This window comes from Poecilia reticulata, chromosome 18, assembly GCF_904066995.2.
Source record: "Poecilia reticulata chromosome 18, P_reticulata-male-v2, whole genome shotgun sequence".
In the NCBI taxonomy this organism is placed as follows: Eukaryota; Metazoa; Chordata; class Actinopteri; order Cyprinodontiformes; family Poeciliidae; genus Poecilia; species Poecilia reticulata.
Window position 1 is genome coordinate 4,856,874 of NC_088847.1, and position 19,185 is coordinate 4,876,058.

General features: G+C 39.3%; 2 protein-coding genes across 4 annotated transcripts; one reads left to right on the forward strand and one right to left on the reverse strand.

The window, feature by feature from the left end:
- The first annotated feature begins 131 nt into the window (after positions 1–131).
- On the forward strand, positions 132–1,699 carry c18h11orf68 (chromosome 18 C11orf68 homolog). 2 transcript variants are annotated; one of them, XM_017310584.2, is made up of 2 exons: positions 132–336; positions 722–1,699. In XM_017310584.2, exon 2 carries the CDS (start codon positions 761–763, stop codon positions 1,499–1,501), a length of 741 nt encoding a protein of 246 aa, XP_017166073.1. In that variant the 5' UTR covers positions 132–336; positions 722–760; the 3' UTR covers positions 1,502–1,699. The 2 variants fall into 2 exon arrangements, with proteins under 2 accessions (XP_017166073.1, XP_008433276.1); XM_008435054.3 differs by lacking the exon at positions 132–336 and adding an exon at positions 343–525.
- Positions 1,700–1,845: 146 nt separating this feature from the next.
- rela (RELA proto-oncogene, NF-kB subunit a) lies at positions 1,846–19,025 on the reverse strand. 2 transcript variants are annotated; one of them, XM_008435056.3, is made up of 11 exons: positions 18,832–19,025; positions 17,207–17,242; positions 16,957–17,102; positions 13,972–14,117; positions 11,683–11,774; positions 11,267–11,401; positions 9,272–9,376; positions 7,769–7,984; positions 7,582–7,662; positions 7,408–7,491; positions 1,846–5,610 (listed from the first exon to the last, which is right to left on the reverse strand). In XM_008435056.3, exons 1-11 carry the CDS (start codon positions 18,836–18,838, stop codon positions 4,775–4,777), a joined length of 1,884 nt encoding a protein of 627 aa, XP_008433278.3. In that variant the 5' UTR covers positions 18,839–19,025; the 3' UTR covers positions 1,846–4,774. The 2 variants fall into 2 exon arrangements, with proteins under 2 accessions (XP_008433278.3, XP_081455265.1); XM_081599139.1 differs by having other exon boundaries at positions 1,846–5,613.
- Positions 19,026–19,185: the final 160 nt, after the last annotated feature.

The following is a 19,185-nucleotide window of genomic DNA, read 5'->3' on the forward strand; positions in this document are numbered from 1 at the left end:
CAGTTAACAATGACTTGCTGCTTTTTATTGGAAACCTATTTCCACCATAAAAAAACAAATAAAAGTTCTACAGGAAGTTTTAATTATGAGTTTTTAGACAATTACATTTTGAGGTTACTAAGAGAGAAAACGTGAAGGTTCTGTAGAACAATTCAGACCAAGGTTTATTAAGCCAAACCTTTTCAATATTATATTATATGCAATCAAAACTCCAGGCCTATTAAAATACAGAAATGTCCCTTTATTGAAGCTTCAAATCAGAAGCTAACTTTAACAACATCTCTGCGCCCTGGAGCGGAAAAGAGCCACACTGGCTAACAACGTGAGCTACAACAGGTAGACTGACTACATTTATGCTCCACGTCTCATGACTTGTTAATTCCAGACTGCGTGTGTATTTTATAACGCCTGTTGCGTTTAAAAGTTACTAGTTAGTCCGCGCTGCTCCTTAAAAATTGCTCAAAAAGTAGTTTTTATGCTCGAAAGTGGCTAGCTTAGCGGGCTAGCCTCAGCAGGAGGGCAGAGGTAATTGTTTATTTCTTCTCTAAGCCTTAAAAGACGGGGTGTAGAGGGGCTATATTGGACAGAAAACGTTGGTTTGGACGTTGTTGCTATTTAGCAATTGTTGGGAGTGTGGAATTCTAATTAGCAGTACGGGCGTAGTAAAACAAACCGACTTAAACTGTAGCACTCAGCAACTGCGTCTGCTCTCCCCACTCAGGATTCGTTTATCAGTCTCCAGCGCACACTTGACGGTATCATGGAGGAGGAAGCCCCCGCGGACGGTGAGGCGGAGACCCTCCTTTCCGCAGAGACCTACGCCGCCGAGGCCATGGCTGCGGACATGGACCCCTGGATCGTTTTCGACTCCAGAAATACCCCCCGGTCCGAGTTTGACGGCTGGCTGGAGAGCAATAGACCCTCCCAGGTGTACCGGTTTGGGGACGAGGACAACGGGGTCAGTCGCGTGGGGTGGATAGCCGTGCTGGGTCCCAACCACTGTCCGTCTACAGGTGACGTGACTGGTCTCCAGGAGAGCTGGGACAAACTACTGGCCAGTTCCCGGCCTGTCACCTTCCAGACTGTAAAAGAACTGGCCCTCAACCACGGCGTGCTCTCCGGAAAGTGGCTCATGCACTTGGCCTCTGGCTTCAAGCTGGACCATGCGTGGGAATGCGTGGCCAGAGCAGCTTTAGAGGGGAAAATCTCCCTGGTCAAAGTGAGTCCTTACAACCCCAAGGCGGAAGGCAAGCAGGTGATCTGCGCCTATAACCAGAACTTCACAGACGAAGGTGAAGTGGTACGGCTGGACTCCTTCATCCGGGCCACGGGAGTCAAATGCCCCCTCTCCTACAAGCCAGACGTCTACACCTACCTGGGGATCTATAGGAATAACCGCTGGAAGCTCTGCCCCACCATCTATGAGAGCAAGTTTGACCTGGAGTGTGTGCCAAGGCGCTCGCACATCATCAACAAAGTCACAAATCTGGAAGTAACATAAGGAAGATTAGTTGGGTGCCTTTTCCCCCGGACTGATTTTAAGACGAGGCCTTTGAGTGAACCTGTGCAGTAATCAAAACTGATCGAGTTTGGATCTCAAGTTCTTCCATTTCTTTTGACTGGCACATTTTCTAAGTTCTACCAGGGGTGATTGCTTTGGATAGGTTCCTTTCAGGAATAAAGCACTTAAGGGACTGGCTGGATTGTTTGAGTTATATGCATGACTTCAGGAGGTGAATCGAGTTATGAATTCATTGATTACAAGGAATTGGGCTTTTTTAGCTTTAAATCGTGTTAAGTACTGCGTATTTCACTATTTCCAAATAAAACACACATCTGAAGAACTTTTTTTCTTTACACGGTTGTAATTTTTATTGGCAAAGAGTGTTTTGAATCGGGACAGTCAATTACAATAAATTGCATCTTTATTGGATATATCCAATACCATATGTAAAAAAAACAAAAAGGCAGAATAACTTGAAAAAAACATGTTACTACTTATAGTTTTTACATAAGTCTTAAGTTGGTTTTTGCTGCAGGTTCTATCGGGTGTTAAAAACAACCCAACCCATGACTTCACAAGAATAAATCCTGTTTAGTAAGCATACTCTTAAATTGTTTATATGGTATTTACATATAGACCTTCATTTGGTTTCTTACCACATTCAAATGGTAACTTAAAGACCTTCAGTGAACATAAAAATTAGGGATACACGATATTATTTTACATATCGGTTCTGCAAGTAAAACTGGGCTGATACAATTAAAGTTTTGGCAGGGGATCATCTAAGTGGTATTTGTTTAGTCATGTGACAATAGCTGCATTTCCATAACAAGGGTGCGCAAAACTTCGTAGATATTCCGCTAATGTAAAAAATAAAACATTTGCAATTGTGTTTTTTTATTAAATGAAATAAAAATCATGTAAAAAAGTGTGTTTACTCAAGGTTTAAAAAAAAAAAAACATGCCACACCACCACTCTACTACTTCCTGTCCTCTGGTCCTTTTTCCAGTATTCACATCCATTGTTCACATGACTGGTGATGCAAAAAAAGTGGTTCCATTACAGTTCTGCAAAATACATTAATTTTGGTACTTCATCCTCAATCAAAACTTTTTTTTTTGCGTTTCTATTAAGCAAATTTTATTTCGTAATTCCAATTTGTGCAATTATACGGTCAATGGGAACACAGCTATTAATGGTGATGTCAGCAGAAAGGGTAGGGAAACATATATATATAGTATCAATTACCAGCCACAGCAGTAATATAAATATCGGCATCGACCGCGTTTTCATATCGGTGCATCCCTAATTAACAATCGAAGTTAACTGAAAATGGTATTGGATAAAAGCAACAATGGATTTGCATAGGCTTCCCTCTAGATTAGATTACATTCTAAGAAGTACCAGCCTGTTTATTTTATAGCACAAAAAGCAAGATCAAACACTTCTGTGAAGTAGGGCTGGGCGATAAAATCAAATTATCAATAACATTTTTGGTTTTGAAGATTTAATTTTTGGAATATCTTTTTTTTTTCCCCCCTCACCAATGCACTCATTTTCTATAGTTCATAGTGATGACAGCACACCCACAGCTCATCTTGCTCAACAAGCATCTTTTTACAGCTTGTATTTATTTGGACTTTGAATTCTGGTCAATTCTATGATGGGAATATTAGAAACCTGGCCACTGTCTTAATAAGTATTTCCGCTCCATTTCCCCCTTCCATTCACCTGGATTCCACCAGAAGAATTTCGACCGAGCCAATCAGCAAACAGGAGAAGTTGTGGATGACGGCATCGTTTTTCTGAGCCATTTTAGAATTACAAATAGTTTGCCTGTAGTTTTAGCAGTGGCTCTGGAGGAAGTGACCAAAGCCGGTTAGTCCATGTTGGCCATGTCTCCAAATATCAAATTAATATTACGATGGTTAAGCAGAGGATGGTTGTTTACAGCGCATTCAATTTTCGGAAGCTTAATAGCATCGAACCGGTGCATAGCATAAGTCACGTACAAACATTAGCGATCGGTTTAAAGTTTAAAACTTCAACAGAGTTCACCCCTTAAGGAAGCAATTGTTTTTCGATAGCTGAGGGTCCGGTACTTCTGCACAAAGAGAAGCGTAGGAGAAGGGGATGATCATTTTTTCAAGTTAGAATATTAGGCCAGAATTTAAAAAAAAAATGTTTCAATTCCAAAAATAAGATCAAAGTATTACAAGAATACAGTCATATCATTGTGAGAATAAAGTCAAAATAATACGAGTATCACCAGAGTACAGTTGTAATATAAAAAGAATGCAGTAATAATTTTATGAGAACTCTGCCATTAAAAAGAAAAACATTCAATGAAGAATATTGAGCATACTTTAAAGTTGCACTTTGGCATTGCTTTTTTTAACCATTGGCTTTAAATTATCAGCAGCAGGACTTTGAAATTGTTCATTTTGAAGAAAACCGCACACACTGAAAGGCTCACGTCAGATCTCGATAACTCTAGAAGCCTTTTTTCCAATCATCAAAAGGACTTTTTTTGGTAATTTTGGTTCTGGTTAAATTGTGTCGTTATTCTGCTAATACTTGGTCTATTTTCTTGTAATTAAACAATAAATTTAATTGCAAATTAAACTTTAAGCCACATCGCCCAGCCCTACTGTGAAGAAAATTATTTTAGCTACCAAAAATTATTCCATTGACAGTACAAAAAAACACAAACAAGCTACACATGTTCTATTCAGAACAACCTTACTGACGTATTCGTCAAAACGTCTTTACTAGGCATGGGCCAGCTACAGAGGTGACCTTAAACACTTAAAATGTTTGGGGGTTTTTTACTGTAAAAATGTTTCCAACAAACCTAAGTTCCTATAGGTGCTGCCCCCACCTGTTGCTGCACACTTCCGGTCAAGAAGAAATGTTGCAAAGCAAGGAGATTGGTGACAATTTTAAACATAAACAATTGAGTTAATACCATGGTATTTTCAATTCAAATTTAAACCACTATGATGACCTCTTGTTGTCCCACGCCCAGTCTTTACTAGTGGTAAATCATTATCCATGGTTGTTTTCAACGAGCTGAATGAAATCAAGATGCGTTCAGTCCTGTGGTTTCTCAGTTGGTAATAGTATTTCTATGAGTTTGTCCACAGAGAGAACTTTTGCTACCTTTAGCCTCTTCGACCCTTTTTCAGTCCAGGATTCTTTATTGTGTCTGCATTAATAAGAGAGTCTTTAGGGAAGGAATTTACAAATTGTCTTTGTTGGAAAAACAATTAAGTTGGGTGTCCTGACACAAAGCCAGCTTGGCTCCCGCTGTTAAAAATGGAGATGAGGCGGTCTTCATCGGCGGACATCAGCACGTCGAAGTCATCCAGCACGGCAGGCTGCTGGTTGTTGTTGCTGGACGCCAGGACGATCATGTCCTCGCTCCGGAGCAGGTTGGCGATGCTGTTGGGGTAATTCATGTAGGTGCTTCCTGGGTTGTTGATGTGATCTGGGAGGTTCTGGGATACGGCGCCGTTCTGGGACGCAGCAGCCGAGCTGGAGAGGACTCCCTGTTGGGAAGACGTCAGCATGGATGCGGCAGATCCGCCCTCGCTCATTAGGCGTGGGTTCAGAAGGTCCTCAAATTCATCCATGTTGAGGCTGTCCAGGGTGCCTGGCACCGGATGGTCGGTGAAGTTGGAGAAGTCCGGGATCTCGTCGTCCACTAGTGGGGGGTCTACCCGGAACTGGGACTCCTGCAGGGGGAAGGTGCTGCCAGTCTGTGGGGCGACGGCACTTCCCTTAGGAGCCGCAGACTCCTCGGCCATGGGGGAGGAAATGTTGGGGAAGAACTCGTGAAGGTCCGGCAGGTTGATAGTGGAGTACTCGTTGTTGACAGCGGTGGAGGTGGTGGAGGAGGAAGGGGCCGACACGGAGCTCATCGTGAAGGTCTGCACCGGGTTAGTGGGGCCCAGCTTCAAGCTCTCCATGATCTTCCAGGTTTGGTTGGTAGTCGCCGTGGAGATGGACGAAGATGCCTCAACCTTAGGCTGGACTGAGAACAGCTGTCCTGGTTGATTGTATGAGAAGGGTTTCAACCCACTGGCAGAAGGGGCAGCCTCTGCTGCTGGAAGAAAAAACATCATCAGTTTCCTATCCGAAAACCAATTCAATGCAAGGACTAGTAATACTTCACAGATTAATGTCAGGTACTGGAAAATGCAGTGCTTTGCAAGGTATTCGAAGAGAAGTATCTGTAAACATCAACTTTGAAGCCGCGTTATATCCACTAATACAAACATGTCAGTGAACAGTTTTAGAAAATAATCTAAACAGTGGCTGCTGAATACTCAAAGCTGCATTTAAGTTTTAAATTAATATCTTTGAATGAAATGTTTTAATAGTTTTTATAATATTGCTTTTTAAAATTAGTCATCTGTACCACTATTAACCATTCCTTGTAATTTGATGTTAATTATGTGTTCGTCCATGTGTGTGTTTTTCTTTATTTTTCCACCATCAACCGATGAGAAATAACCTTTTTGCTAAGGGCAACCTTCATTGTGCATTGTTCCTTATGAAGTAAATTCAAATTTATGAATGGTGGGACTCGATTCACATTTTTTACTGAGTTAATTGCAGGGTCTATAATTAATTAATTGCAATTAATTGCATTTTAATCAAAAACCATATTGAGAAAAGAAAGTTTTAATTCAAAAACACTTTTTGCTGGTAAATTACAGGGCCAGTATGTCTAATTATTAACGGGCTAACAAACATGCAATAAAGATATTTGTTGTTTTTAATCTGTTATCTAGGTGGTCCTGACCATTCATGGAACCTTTTTAGAAATGTGGACTATGGACTCTGACATTAGCACTGGGAACGTCTGTGCTGCTGCTGTAGCATGTTTTAGGCTTGAATAGCTTCACTGACAGGCTAACTCATTTTAACACAACAGTAGTTGTTCCCAGCATCCCATCCAATTGTTTTTGAAGAAAAAAATTTACTCCCAGTGGGCTAAGAGAAGAGGCTTTAGTCTGTCGCTGTTTGTGGATGTCAGTTGTGCGTCACATTTACTGGTGTACCAGAAACAATATAAAGGTTACTTCTGTAGATTTTTTTATCTATGCAAAACAAAGAAAATTGCGTTAACATTTTAATGCATTAAAATCTATGTAGTTAATTAATCAGATTTAATGTGTTAAAGTCCTGCAAATAATATTTAAAAATGTACTTATGTCTGGTCCATTTTACCATATAAATGTATTTTGACCCAATTCATTCCAAAACTACATGCCTATGGTGGAAGCATGTTGGAGAAGTTCTGTCATGTTAGTCCTATTTTTTGTAGACTTTTGGTCATCATTTTTATGTTAAAGGTGTGGCATGTTGGGTGTGCTGTGGTGGCGCAGGGGTTAAGCACAACCCACATATGGAGGCCTCAGTCCTTGACGCACCTGTCACAGGTTCCCGGCCTTGACGACCTTTGCCACATGTCTTCCCCTTCTCTCGTTAACCACTTTCCTGTCAACTAACTAGCCAATAAAACCTTAAAAAACAAAAGGTGTGGCACGTGTGGATCAGCATTCCCTCTCAATTCTTGGAGTTAGATTTTAACTTTAGGAAGGTTGTTAAGATGTGAAACTGTGGCAACAAGGTAATATTTTTTCCAAGTGAAAGCAGTTGATTAGTGTCTCAAAAACTCAAATGACACATGAACTATGACCCCAAATCCCAGAGGAGTTTACCATATTGCCATAGACACAGATTTAAAGTGGAGCGGCAAAAGCAAAGGAGGTGCTCGCCAACAACTGATGGCATCATCCAGAATATGTTATTATGTTAACATTGTTTTATCTCTTCCCAGATCAAATTAATAAAACCGACTCCGAACAATAAGTGGATGAGACTAACTCACCTGCTTGTGTGCTCATTGAAGACAGTTTAGCTGCAACTGGTCTCCGTGCGAGGTTTATGTGCCGTCTGTCTTGTGGAACGGACACTAGAATTTTACAAAATGTGCTTGTTAGTGGAGTTTCAATGTAAGCATAATGATAATTACAAAAAGAGGGCCATCCAGGCCCTAACATACCAGTTGATAACATAGATCCCAGCTTCAAGCTCTGGAACATGTCTCCTGTACGCTTTCTCTTCTCAGTCAGCCTGTATTCATCTATAAAGGGATCATCGAAATGGCAAATTGTTAAGATTTCATACACTTTACATTAGTTTTATAAATTATTTTCGAGAGCCTTCAAATAAAAACTGAAGTCTATTACCTGGGTCAGCAGGTAGGAACTGGAAGTCCATCGGCTCGCTGACTTCACGGTCAGAGGGCCGTCTGAGCTGCATCTTCACCTTAATGGGCTCGCTGAGGTTAGTGTCGCGATAGGGAGGTGTGCGGAAGACAATGGCCACCTGCCGGTGGACGTCAGCCTGAGAGAACGTGCCCTTCCCCTCCCAGGAGTCCTGGAAGAACCGCACTTCGATGTCCTCTGCAGTAGGAAAGGCAAACCGGCAAGATTTAAATATGTAAAGCTGGTAGAGGCTTGCATATCTACTAGTTTTGCTGCAGTCCTTGCTGCAGTAGTTGCAATGAAAAGTGTTTTTAAACAGTACTAACTCATAAATGCACAAGACTTTTCAGATTTTGAAAACCATTTGTTCTTTTTCACAACTTTACAACTAGGTACTATTTGTTGGTCTATCCCATAAAATCCCATTAAAATGCACCAAAGTTTGAACTTGTATGGTGATAAAATGTGGAAAAGTTCAAATGGGTATAAAAATGTCAGCAAGGTAGCGTACATCTATATCCATACATAATTAAACCAATGATTACCATTACAAAAACATATTTTGTTCATTCAGACACAGTGTTGCTGCTTTGTTGTACTCTAACCCTACGGCAACAGAGAAACAAAACCCTACAGTCGCAACATGACATCATCTGAAACCAGAAGGTCTTTGAAACGGAAGTTTAATGCTGCAGAAAAGTTATTTTGGGCCATAGACAGCCACGCTCAAGAAGTCATTTCATGACTGACAGGACAACAACTGAACATCTGCAACAAACTGCAGTGGCAGCTCATTTTGGGCACTTGAGATAAGTCCGATACCCAGTCACACGACCGTACGCCTTCCGCTGTAGAAACGTTATCGGACGTTTTATTTCCTAGATCAGGCGTGTGGCCCACAAGCTCAGGACTAGTGGGCCACATCCGGCTTGGCCAACGTACTATTTTATCTGACTCGTACGTGTAATGTGACAGGCCTGCAAGCTTTTTACGACTTTTACTCCTCTTTCAGAAATCCTAAAGAAGGTAGTCCACTTTTTTATATGTTCTCCATTTTGTTTGAAATGGCTAAACCATGGCTTTCTGGACTTTCTGGCCTAATTCACTTTGACAGAAAGGCTCCATTTATGTCAATTGTGGCTTCTATAAGACAAAAGAAAAAAGTAAAAATGCGATAATTCACGATTCATGATTTGGGTAGATTTTACACAAACTAAATCATCATTTGAAAACAGCTCTTTGCATTTACGCAATCTAAAAACGAATATTTTTGGTTGATACGAAACATCTGTGTGTTTATCTTCAAACGAGGCAACAGGCCCCGACTTCCTGTGGGCGTGAGCCGTTTTCTACCCCACCGAATTATATGTCTCATAAGCCACATCTCTGCTTACTCACTTCTGAGTTCTATTTACAGACTACGCAGTATGAAAGTGTAAGTTAAAAGCTGTAGTAATGTATTCAAATGTCAGACAGCACAGGCACCTTTTTGCACTTTATCACAGAGGAGGAAGATTTCATCCCCTCCTCTGCAGCTGCCGGAGTTACGGTTCACTCTGCAGATTTTCAACTCAGCTGTGTTTGGGGCTCCTGAAAGACAAAAAAAGAAAAACTATTATTAGCAAAACAAAGATTCAGTAAAGGATTGCAACAGAAAATAACTTGCACGAAAATAGGATGTGGCTAATCTGGAGATCAATTCTTGTCAGTATCTTCAGGCTGATGAGAAAAATCGGTAAGCAAAGAGGAACAAAGAGCGTCTGAGGCTGCAAGAAGGCACCACGATAAGTCGAATTTGTAATAAATGCCAGTTCCCTCGTGAAATTACCATCACCATCAGAAAACATAAGCAATAAGCTGCTCACAATGCTGTACCTTGTCGTTTATACTGAAGCTGAGAGGTAACGCTTCACTCTAAGAGAAAATTTCAAAAGTTTGCCCTAAATTCACTTGACAGACAAACCCTACCCTACCCTAACTCAGATTAAATTACATCGGAATAATTTCTAATTTATTCACTGAAACAAAAGTAAATAAAGGCACTGAAGACTGTCATCAATAGTCTTAAATAGATTCATTAATTTAACATCATTGATGATTGCGAGTTACTTTTAAGAACCGTTTTCTGGTACTGAAAATATATTTTTTGCCTTCTTAATTATTTAGATTGGGGGGTAGCCGATGTCAGAATACAGTTAATGTAAAGCAGTCACTGTAAAACAAGGTTTTTCTATTACCAAGTTGCAGAGGTGAGTTTTTTCCGTATCAGTTTTTTTCATTATAAAGCTAATGAATCACTGACAAAAGTTGTGTGTCTGGTGAATTTTTGGTTAAAACAAAGCTTGTTCTTTATTCAGTGAAGTTACTCTCAGAGAGTAGCATAAACAGAAATTTTACTCAAGAGTGACAATACTTCATAATAAAGTTACTGAAGTAAAAGTAAAAAGTACAGCACAGTGAAAATACTCCTAAAATATATTTTTCACAAAAAGCTACTTGAGTAAATGTAACTGATTGACACTTTAACCAAGTGTTAGCACCTTACACTAGTAATTAGCATTGTTAGCATGGCTGGTGATTTCTGGGTATATTTATTTTCTTGATGCCACCGTTTCCACAAGGATGCCAACATTTCCAAATCTGGAATGTTTCAAAATAGAGCAACTTTCTCGTGCTTTGTTTAGCCTTCCTGTTATTCGCTCAAAGTCTTGCTCTCTCTCACTAGCAGCAGTTCTACGGTTTAAATGTATACATTTTGAGTTGATCAAACTGGTCCATTCCAGTGAATAGGTTCTAAATTTTTGGTTGTTGGCCAACCAAAACCCTTTAACCAGTCAACCAGTCACATGCTGTCTTCAATACGTCTGAAGTGATTTGAGTTGCGGTGTGGTAGCTACTAGCATTGCTAATCAGTCCCTCCATTTTCATGGAAATTCATGCAAAATCAACAGATTTCCAAGGTTTTTTTTGTTGTTTTTTTTCTGCGCTAATGCGTAATCCTGAGTTTATTGCAATTTGGTTTAAATGACCGCTAAGTACCACCTGCAGGTGGCAGTATTTCATACCTCAATTACACTGCTGCCTCAGCCAACTTGAAGTCTAGTTATAAAAGGTGATCAATAAGTTGGCGAAAATTACTGTGCTTTCTCATTTTTTTTCCTTCTAAAAGTAAAATTTGGAAGGTTTAATGAATAAAAAAATATCCTTGCCAATATTTCTAAACTAGCATCACAAAATATCCCTTTATCTAATGAAGTTAGGCCAGTGAGACTTGGTGAAATGTTAGATGTTGAGAGTTTAGAATTAATTTATCATGATTTTAACTTTACATACCATAGGTTTAGGCCTAAGCATTTCCCCACTTTTGCACAAAAGCAACTTTTCCATCATAAATTAAAATTTTCCCGTTTTCTCTTTTTGCTTTGCTTTAATCAGAAAATAGTGGCACACAAACAGTTGAGTGTCGTGTTTCCAACTCACTGTTGTCAAAGATAGGCTGTGAGACGACGGGCGGCAGAGGAAACATCTCCCCTGTGGGAAGGGTGATGGAGGCCTGGAAGCAAAGTCGCACAGAATTCAGGTCAAACTCTTCCTCCCACACCTTGGGCTCAGGAACTGCAATCAAAACAGAGAAAGGAAAAGGGTGGGGAGTGTAATCACACAGCATGGCAGTCTGACTAAGCACTGCATCCTGTCAAGAGAAGGTGGAACGCTTGGAAAAAAAAAAAAACTGAAAAATTGGCGTCTTAACAAGGTTTGTTCCAGTAAACCGTCCTGCTACAGTTGTTATAATTGTGATTTGCATTTCAAATTTCATCAGTATTATTGTCATCAGTCTATTTGGGTGCCAAGGAGAGAATGCAGCAACTTAAAAGTAGAAAACCATTGACACTTACTGCTGAAGGGGTTGTTGCTGGTCTGCAGTCTGCAAGTGATGGCCTCGTTGACATCCTTCTTCTTCACACACTGAATGCCCAGGTTCTGAAAACTAAAGGGCAAATACACCAAGTTTTATTTATGGGAGGCCAGAGCTCCATGTTTTGACTGATTGGGAATTGATCTGGATAATTACAGATATTGATAACATACGTTTTGTTTTTTCTTTTGGCTTTATTTATGTACAGTTTTACTTTTTTTTTTTGCAAGAATCTCCCCTTAATATTTTCTTTCTGGGGAACAATGGTGAGCAGAACAATACTTTAAAAACTTTTAGAAGGTTTGTCAGAATTATCGCATACTGTTCATTTAATTACAGTAAACAAGGCTGCAAAAACCAAAAACCTAATCTATGCAACATAACTTTTCATAATGGCATTTATTTATTTATTTTAAGGACATTTTTTTTTGCTTAAATTCTAATACTTTGTATGCTGATTTGATTTGGATTTTTTCCAATCAATTTTCAAGTTTTTTTTTTTAATGTACTCTATATTTGCACCGCTTGGACAGAAGAGAAATATTTATTATTTGCATTGTCTTAAATCGAAAACTGTATTAGGAGAAAAACAACATTTCTGTAAAAAGCAAAGAAATCCAACTGGATTCATCATTTTTAGAGCAGGAAATTGCAGTATTTCAGTTACATTATGGCATGTTGATCTCTACAATTTAAATGTGTCGGGATTAAAAAAACTAACTATAAAGTCCAACTTCCTAGCCAGATATAATTTTAGTAAGCAGAATTTTATTGCATTTTTTAAATCACAATTAATTCACTACTGCTACAGAGAGAAAAATGAATGACAAGAACAAAATATGACTTCTCTTTTAGGTAACTGTCAGATTGGGAATGTGTGTCAGAGCCATTATTACCCCACAAACACAAATAATGCTTTTGGAAAAACATTTCCATTTATACTACGCTTCTTTAGGACAAAGGTCACATAAAGAAGTGTGAATTGTACCACTAAACTGTACTTTTTAGATTTATTGGTATTTATTGAATTATCAGTGGAGAAGATGGTAAAACTGACAATCTGGACAAAAGGACAGTTGGGGCGACTTTAAATATCATGAATAGGAATTTATTGTGGGAACGATAAATGAAAGTTCTTATGATAGGAAATGTATCCCGATAAATAAATGATACACTTAACAGTGTACCCCTAATTTCCATTAATAGCAGAGTATACATCATTTCTTATATTCCGCTGTTTTCTGTTTTTCAAACATAATACTCCTTGTTCATTGCCTTATCTTTTGGGAGAAAAATGTCAATTCCAATCAGAAACAAACATTTTAGTTGAATGAAAATTACATTTTCACACTACAACAAGCAGGAACTATGTCTTAGAATTGATTGGTTCTACTTCTGTATTTTTTAATTTAAACATGAATAATATTTCTTAAATTTCACATTTTTAATCTTTTGGAAGGATCTTTTTTTGCCCCAATATGTAGTTAGATATAAAATTAAATAATTGTTTTCAGTCATTTTGGTAGGGACACAATACGCTTAAAAAAACGAGACTTCCTTCATCTTCAGGTTCCTATAATCCTTTTAATCAGGCAAACTTATAAAGCCCTTGTATAAAGTGTTTTTTAATTAGATGAGTAATATACCCAGTGGATTAACTCAAACCACCTGCAGTACATGCTGTTTGTTAGGATTTCATCACTCCTGTTTTAGACCACACTGACATATTTCAGTCTCACCAGGAAGACCGGTTTGGTTATGTAACTCAAGGTGTTGGCGTCAAACAGTCAAACTTTGAGTTGACTCGCCTTTTTAAGTTTTTGATCGTAAAGAACACCTGAGAGCACGCCGCTTCCTTTTCGACGAGACCCTTTCCAGTAAAAGACCATTTTAGTCGGGATATCAGACCCTGAAGAGGAAGTCCAACAGTTCCTAATGGGTGCAGTTAATGTTTTACTCACGTCCACACAGAAGGTGGAGCTGGTAGCTTTACAGATGAAATTTCTGAAGTAGATAAAGGGAAGATTTGGATGAAGTGCGTCTCTAACATGCAAGAAACAGAATGTAGGTCATTTTAGTCGAAGACTGAGAGCTGCAGTCACTTATCAAAACAATCTCTATCTTGTTTTTCCTGTCCTTTACTTGTCACGCTCTTTGAATTTACTTTGAAAACTATCCCTTATCTGCACAGCTGCTTAAGTTGCACTGAGAAGACCAGAAACACGCAGGATTCATTCTGTAAACCGAATCTAAGGATTGACAAGCCCACCTGTGGATTCGTCTCTCCTGCAGGTCGGCCTCATAGTAGCCATGTTTGCAGTCTTTCCCAACCAGTTCGTGGGGGTGGGGTTTGTGCGGAGGGTTCTTTGTCACCAGAGAGATGCGGACCCGGAGAGGGCCGCTGTAGTTGTGAACCTGTCGGACAAAACGAGACGAATTTGCTGGTTAAAAGAGAAAAAACAGAGCAGGTTTGATGGCTCTCAGTCATCTGGTAGTAAATATAGAACAGCCAGTCACTGACCTTTATGTAGAAACATTAAAAAAAGTCAACTTTGATTTTGTTTTACAGAATGGGTTTCACCAACTCAGATTTAAGATTTTTTTAAGGACCTATATCACGACAGAAATATACAAAAGAAAATTGGTTACTTTATATAAAAATGCCAAGATTTTTGCACAGAATGTAGGTAGCGTTGTATGGGTTGGCAACATAAGTAAGCAGGTGGCAAAGACGAACATCGTCCAGCCAGCTGGCGATAACTTACACTTAAATAGACACAAAAAAGCTAGCAAGCTAGCTAGCAAAGTTATATTAGCAGATAGTTAGTGGTAGCCTCAACTGTCTCGAGTCTCAGAACGTAATGAAGACGTCTGTTAGAGTCAAACTTTTGCCTGACAGAAAAGTCCCACAGGAAAAATACATAAAATAGCCATGTCACAAAATTTAAGACCTGTGATTAATGTACCATATTTTCCGCACTATAAGGCGCACCGGAATATAAGGCGCACCTTCAATGAATGGCCTATTTTAAAACTTTTTTCATATACAAGGTGCACCAAGTTATAAGGCGCATAGAATAGACGTTACAGTAGAGGGTGAAGTTATGTTATACATCCACTAGATGGAGCTGCACTAAAAGGGAATGTCAACAAAACAGTCCAACTCCGGTCGGCGAGGAGAGCCTTCTGCGACTGGGCCAGGGCGTGGCCGGATGATGGTCACCCTTCTCCGTTCGCGCACAGCATGTTCGTCGAGAACGTGGTGCTAAAGGACCTGCAGACGACCTGATTCTAGACGGTCGGTATGTAGATAGATAGGTCAGTCAAACTTTATTAATAGATTACAAACCAGCGTTCTGACAACTATCCCAGCATGCACCACGCGCTTCTTCTTCTACGGGCAAAAATGAAGTCGCCGGCTGCTTGCCGTAGTTGCTAGACCTGTTGTGGCTCAATATTGGTCCATATATAAGGCACACCGGATTATAAGGCGCACTGTCGGCTTTTGAGGAAATTGAAGGTTTTTAGGTGCGCCTGATAGTGCGGAAAATACGGTATTTAAGGCCAACTTGCACAATTTCCAACAGATTTAAGACATTTTAAAGCTTTAAGTTCAGATACATGAATTTCCGATTTTTAAGAATGCATAGACACTCCGTTTTATGATTTTAGCCAATACCTTTTGTTTTTTCTTTTTTTTACAATAGATTGTTTTTCTGATGAGTGGAAACGTGGAAACTAACAAAAATCCTTTCCCAACATCTTCATAAAAACCTGCACAGACATGCATACCAAATATGTCACTGTAGTATCACTGCATGTAATATTAATATTGCAAAAGGACTTCAAACTTAAGTTATTTGTATAAGAGAAAGAGGGGAAGCAGAAAAATATGGATTTAGTGCATATCTTTTTGCATTGCTATATTTTCTAATAGTTTGCAGCATTAATAATCTGAAACACAGAGAAAAAAACTTTCTGAATTAGAATTTCCCATGTGAACTACTTCAATGTTTATACATATATGTCGAAATAACATTTGTGTATTGAGGTCAAAGACAAGCGTCCAAACGTCAACCCTTCAGTCCAAATATGGAAACATTCAGTTTCAAAACAGCGACGGTTTTCAAGCTTGACAACGTTTACTTCCTATTACACACCTGCCTTTTAATGGCCCCTGGTTTCACTGTCCACATTCATCTTTAGGGGTATTCCCAGTTTAGGTAACACATGAAAACATTAATCACATTTCCTGGCTTCCTGGCGACCCTCACATATAAAAGCGTCTCCATCAGGTTTCCTAGGAACACTACTGGAAGCTTTCCAGTAGTGTTCCAGTAGTGTTATTCTCAACGGGAAAACAGCTAATCATCAAAGCATCCGAGGCATGGTTACCTAGGTGACTGCCACAACGTTCCCTCCTGGCTCATATGTTATTCATCTTTCAACCTAAATATGTACTTTCCTTGATTATTTCAATTATTGTTATTATTATTAAATAAAAAAAATCAATAAAAATATTATAAACTGGCAGTGAACTCTCACATTGAACGTCTGCTTGAAGCTGCAGCACGCAACTTAAACTAAAAAACAGAAGATTTTATATATGCATTAAAACTTTCCCTATGTCCCAACATGAGATAGATAATCAGTGAAAAAAATAAATAAATCAATCTCCTCTGCCTCCTCCTGTGTTCTGCAGAATTACTCCACTCGGTCACAAACAACCAATCGGAACCATGCTCTCAGGAAGTTTTAATTTAGTAACTCAGGATTGTTTATTTTGATACAACCTGCATTTAACTTTGAATTAATGTTTCCTCTTTTTCTTGACATTATTTAATATAGACAGTGTTGTGAGATTCATTTGACTCATGCATAATTTAGGCTGTTTAGAGCCTTATTCTTAAATATTGTTTTACTGATTGCAGGTTTTTTCAATCGTCCTTTTGACCGAATAGCTGCTGTATCGAGCCTGCAAGTATTTGGCATGTTTTATGTGATCGGCAATAATCCGCCCTCGTGGGAGATCGGAATCGGCAGCAAAAAACCTGATCGGAGCATCCCTAATAATATTATTATTATTAATAATAATAATAAACCATTGAAAACTATCCTCATAAAATTCCATTCAAATTGAGCATCTAACATGAGAACAGTAACTGGAGCGACAGATTGGAGTCTGACTGGTAAAAATGTGAATTTTATGCTTCATTAAATCGGATCAAAGCAGGAAAACATTGGTTTGACCAACCTTGATGGCCGGGTAGGTCTTAGTGGTGTCGTTGCTTTTCTCTCCAGGAATACTGCCAGCTGAGCGACCCTCACATTTATAGCGGAACCTCATCCCCCTCTGCTTCGGCTGCTCGATAATCTCTATGTAAGGGCTCGCTGGTTGGACTGGTGGGTGTGAGGAGTGACATCGAGATAATCGATAATCAGTGTACAAACAAGGCAAAAACAGTTGCAAGTTTAAAAAAATAAAAATAAAAACAGTTTCATACCTGGGTTAATAGAGGTCATGCCCCATCCGTACACACCTGGGGGTGACAGAGAGACAGGGTTAGGTAAACTCCCAAGAGGAGTAACTGTTAATCATCTACATTAAGTGACGCACAACACAACCCGCTGCACAAATGACTAAAACACATTAAAAAACAAGCAGGATTCAGCGCATATTTGAGGTTTTAGTACGGGTTTGTCATTTGCTGTGCAGTCCGAGTGGAAATCTACCAGACGGCGCAGCAACCAGGAGAGGTCAGGAGGCCACCGAGATACACGGGCTTCCCAGCTAAATATAATTACTGCTCGTAAACCGCCCGCCAAAGATCCAGAGGAGCTGGAGTGAGGAAAAGTGCAAACAACGGGGTGAAGTGCCGGTGTCTCGCATTACCAGATTTGTTGCTAGAGAGAGAAAAAAAAAAGCTGGCTCAACTCCGGTTTCTGAGAGGAAGGTGCGACGAGATCAGGTGGCCAAAAAGCTCCACCCTGCATTCATTTCAGAACCATGAGTGGGATGCTTTCCAAGCTGGAACTTGCCTGCTAGGGCTTACACACTAAATCACTGTAAGGTGGAGAAAATTTATGTATATTTTTTAATATGACGCTTATAGCTTTATTGCCCTGCTTAAAAATAGACCAACTCAATGCATCCTATTGGAGCTGTACAATTTTTTTTAATACATGTAAAATTAAATTTTAGGACATTAAAATTATGGGAATACAACTGTTATTTTTTATCAAAGTGGCATAATTTATGTTAGTTTCAGCTTCGTATGAAAGTGAAAGTAAATGCCTATGAGTGTGTGACTATATTGTCACACACTAATAAGTCATTCAGTACACTAATATTATAACTGCTGAAGGTTTTTGGGGCAACTGGATGTCACTTTCACTTTAAGTGACCCAACATAGACGTCACTATAACATTATTATTGTAGCGGTCTCGTATGTCTTATTAAAATTCAAGCCGAATAATGTCAGTTTCAATTTACGATTGAAATGAGGAGACAATAATGAATAAAACTGTTTAATGGCCGCTCCGTTGCTGCTGCATACATTTTTTTATATATATTTTTGCCTTTCCTAAAAATAAAAAAAAAGAAAATGAAAAGAGAAATCAGCTGGGCGGGCAAGACGAAGTTATACAAAATAAAGAGATTTTTCAAAATTAAAATAAACAAGCGAAGTTGATAAAATGCAGCCCGAATGTAAGGCGAAGAGTGAAATATATCAGATAAATGTATTTGAGTATGATTCATAACTTGCATTTTTTCAGAGGGATGGAAAAATATTAAACTGTAGGATTTCTGAATCGAGTATGGCAGTCAATCCTTTAGGACCGACCCAGAAGGCCTCCTGGCAGAGCGACAGGTTCGAGGCCAGGTGAAGTAGCCACTAACAGGCTAAATAATGCAAACAAGGTCGTTTGAAATTTATATGTCATACCCTTTATTAAATTAATTACAAATTCTAAACTTTAGGTTAGACTTTAGCTATTCGATAGCAACCTCCTCCTCCTGTTAGCGCAAACCCAGCGACAGCGGGGCTTTCCCTCTTCGCAAAACAACTACCCGTACAGTTTCACCTCCTGCCAAGTAGGAGACCAAATAAAAGCAGCTCAACTTACCGTCCATGGCTGTGTCCGTTTCCGCCTCACACTCCTCTTATCACACCACTTTTTCTCACACCACCTGTCCTCTGTCGTTTATGTTGTATTTATTAGCAAAAAAAAGACGGTGCAACGACGACAATGTGAAGTCGAAAAACTTCTTGACAGTGCAGTACTGTGGCCTCCTTCGCCCCACCTACATAGTAAAGTGCCGGGGCAAGCGCTCACTCGGTTTCCGGTAAAAGTAGCCCAGAAATACAGCGTGTATTTCAGAAAACAAAGAGAGCCAGCTTCTTGTTTGATTTTTGCGCAATGTCCCACTGTCAAAGTCAGCAATTGGGACTGAAATAGTTCCAATTGTTTTGTGTAATT

Excerpts from the sequence above, each read along its gene's own strand:
- rela (XM_081599139.1), bottom strand. Across the intron at positions 17,103-17,206 it reads CATGACCTCTATTAACCCAG|TCCAACCAGCGAGCCCTTAC; the intron begins GTATGAAACTGT and ends CACACCCACCAG. Across the intron at positions 9,377-11,266 it reads ACAGCCTATCTTTGACAACA|GAGCCCCAAACACAGCTGAG; the intron begins GTGAGTTGGAAA and ends TTTGTCTTTCAG.
- c18h11orf68 (XM_017310584.2), top strand. The coding sequence starts at position 761 with ATGGAGGAGGAAGCCCCCGCGGACGGTGAGGCGGAGACCCTCCTTTCC.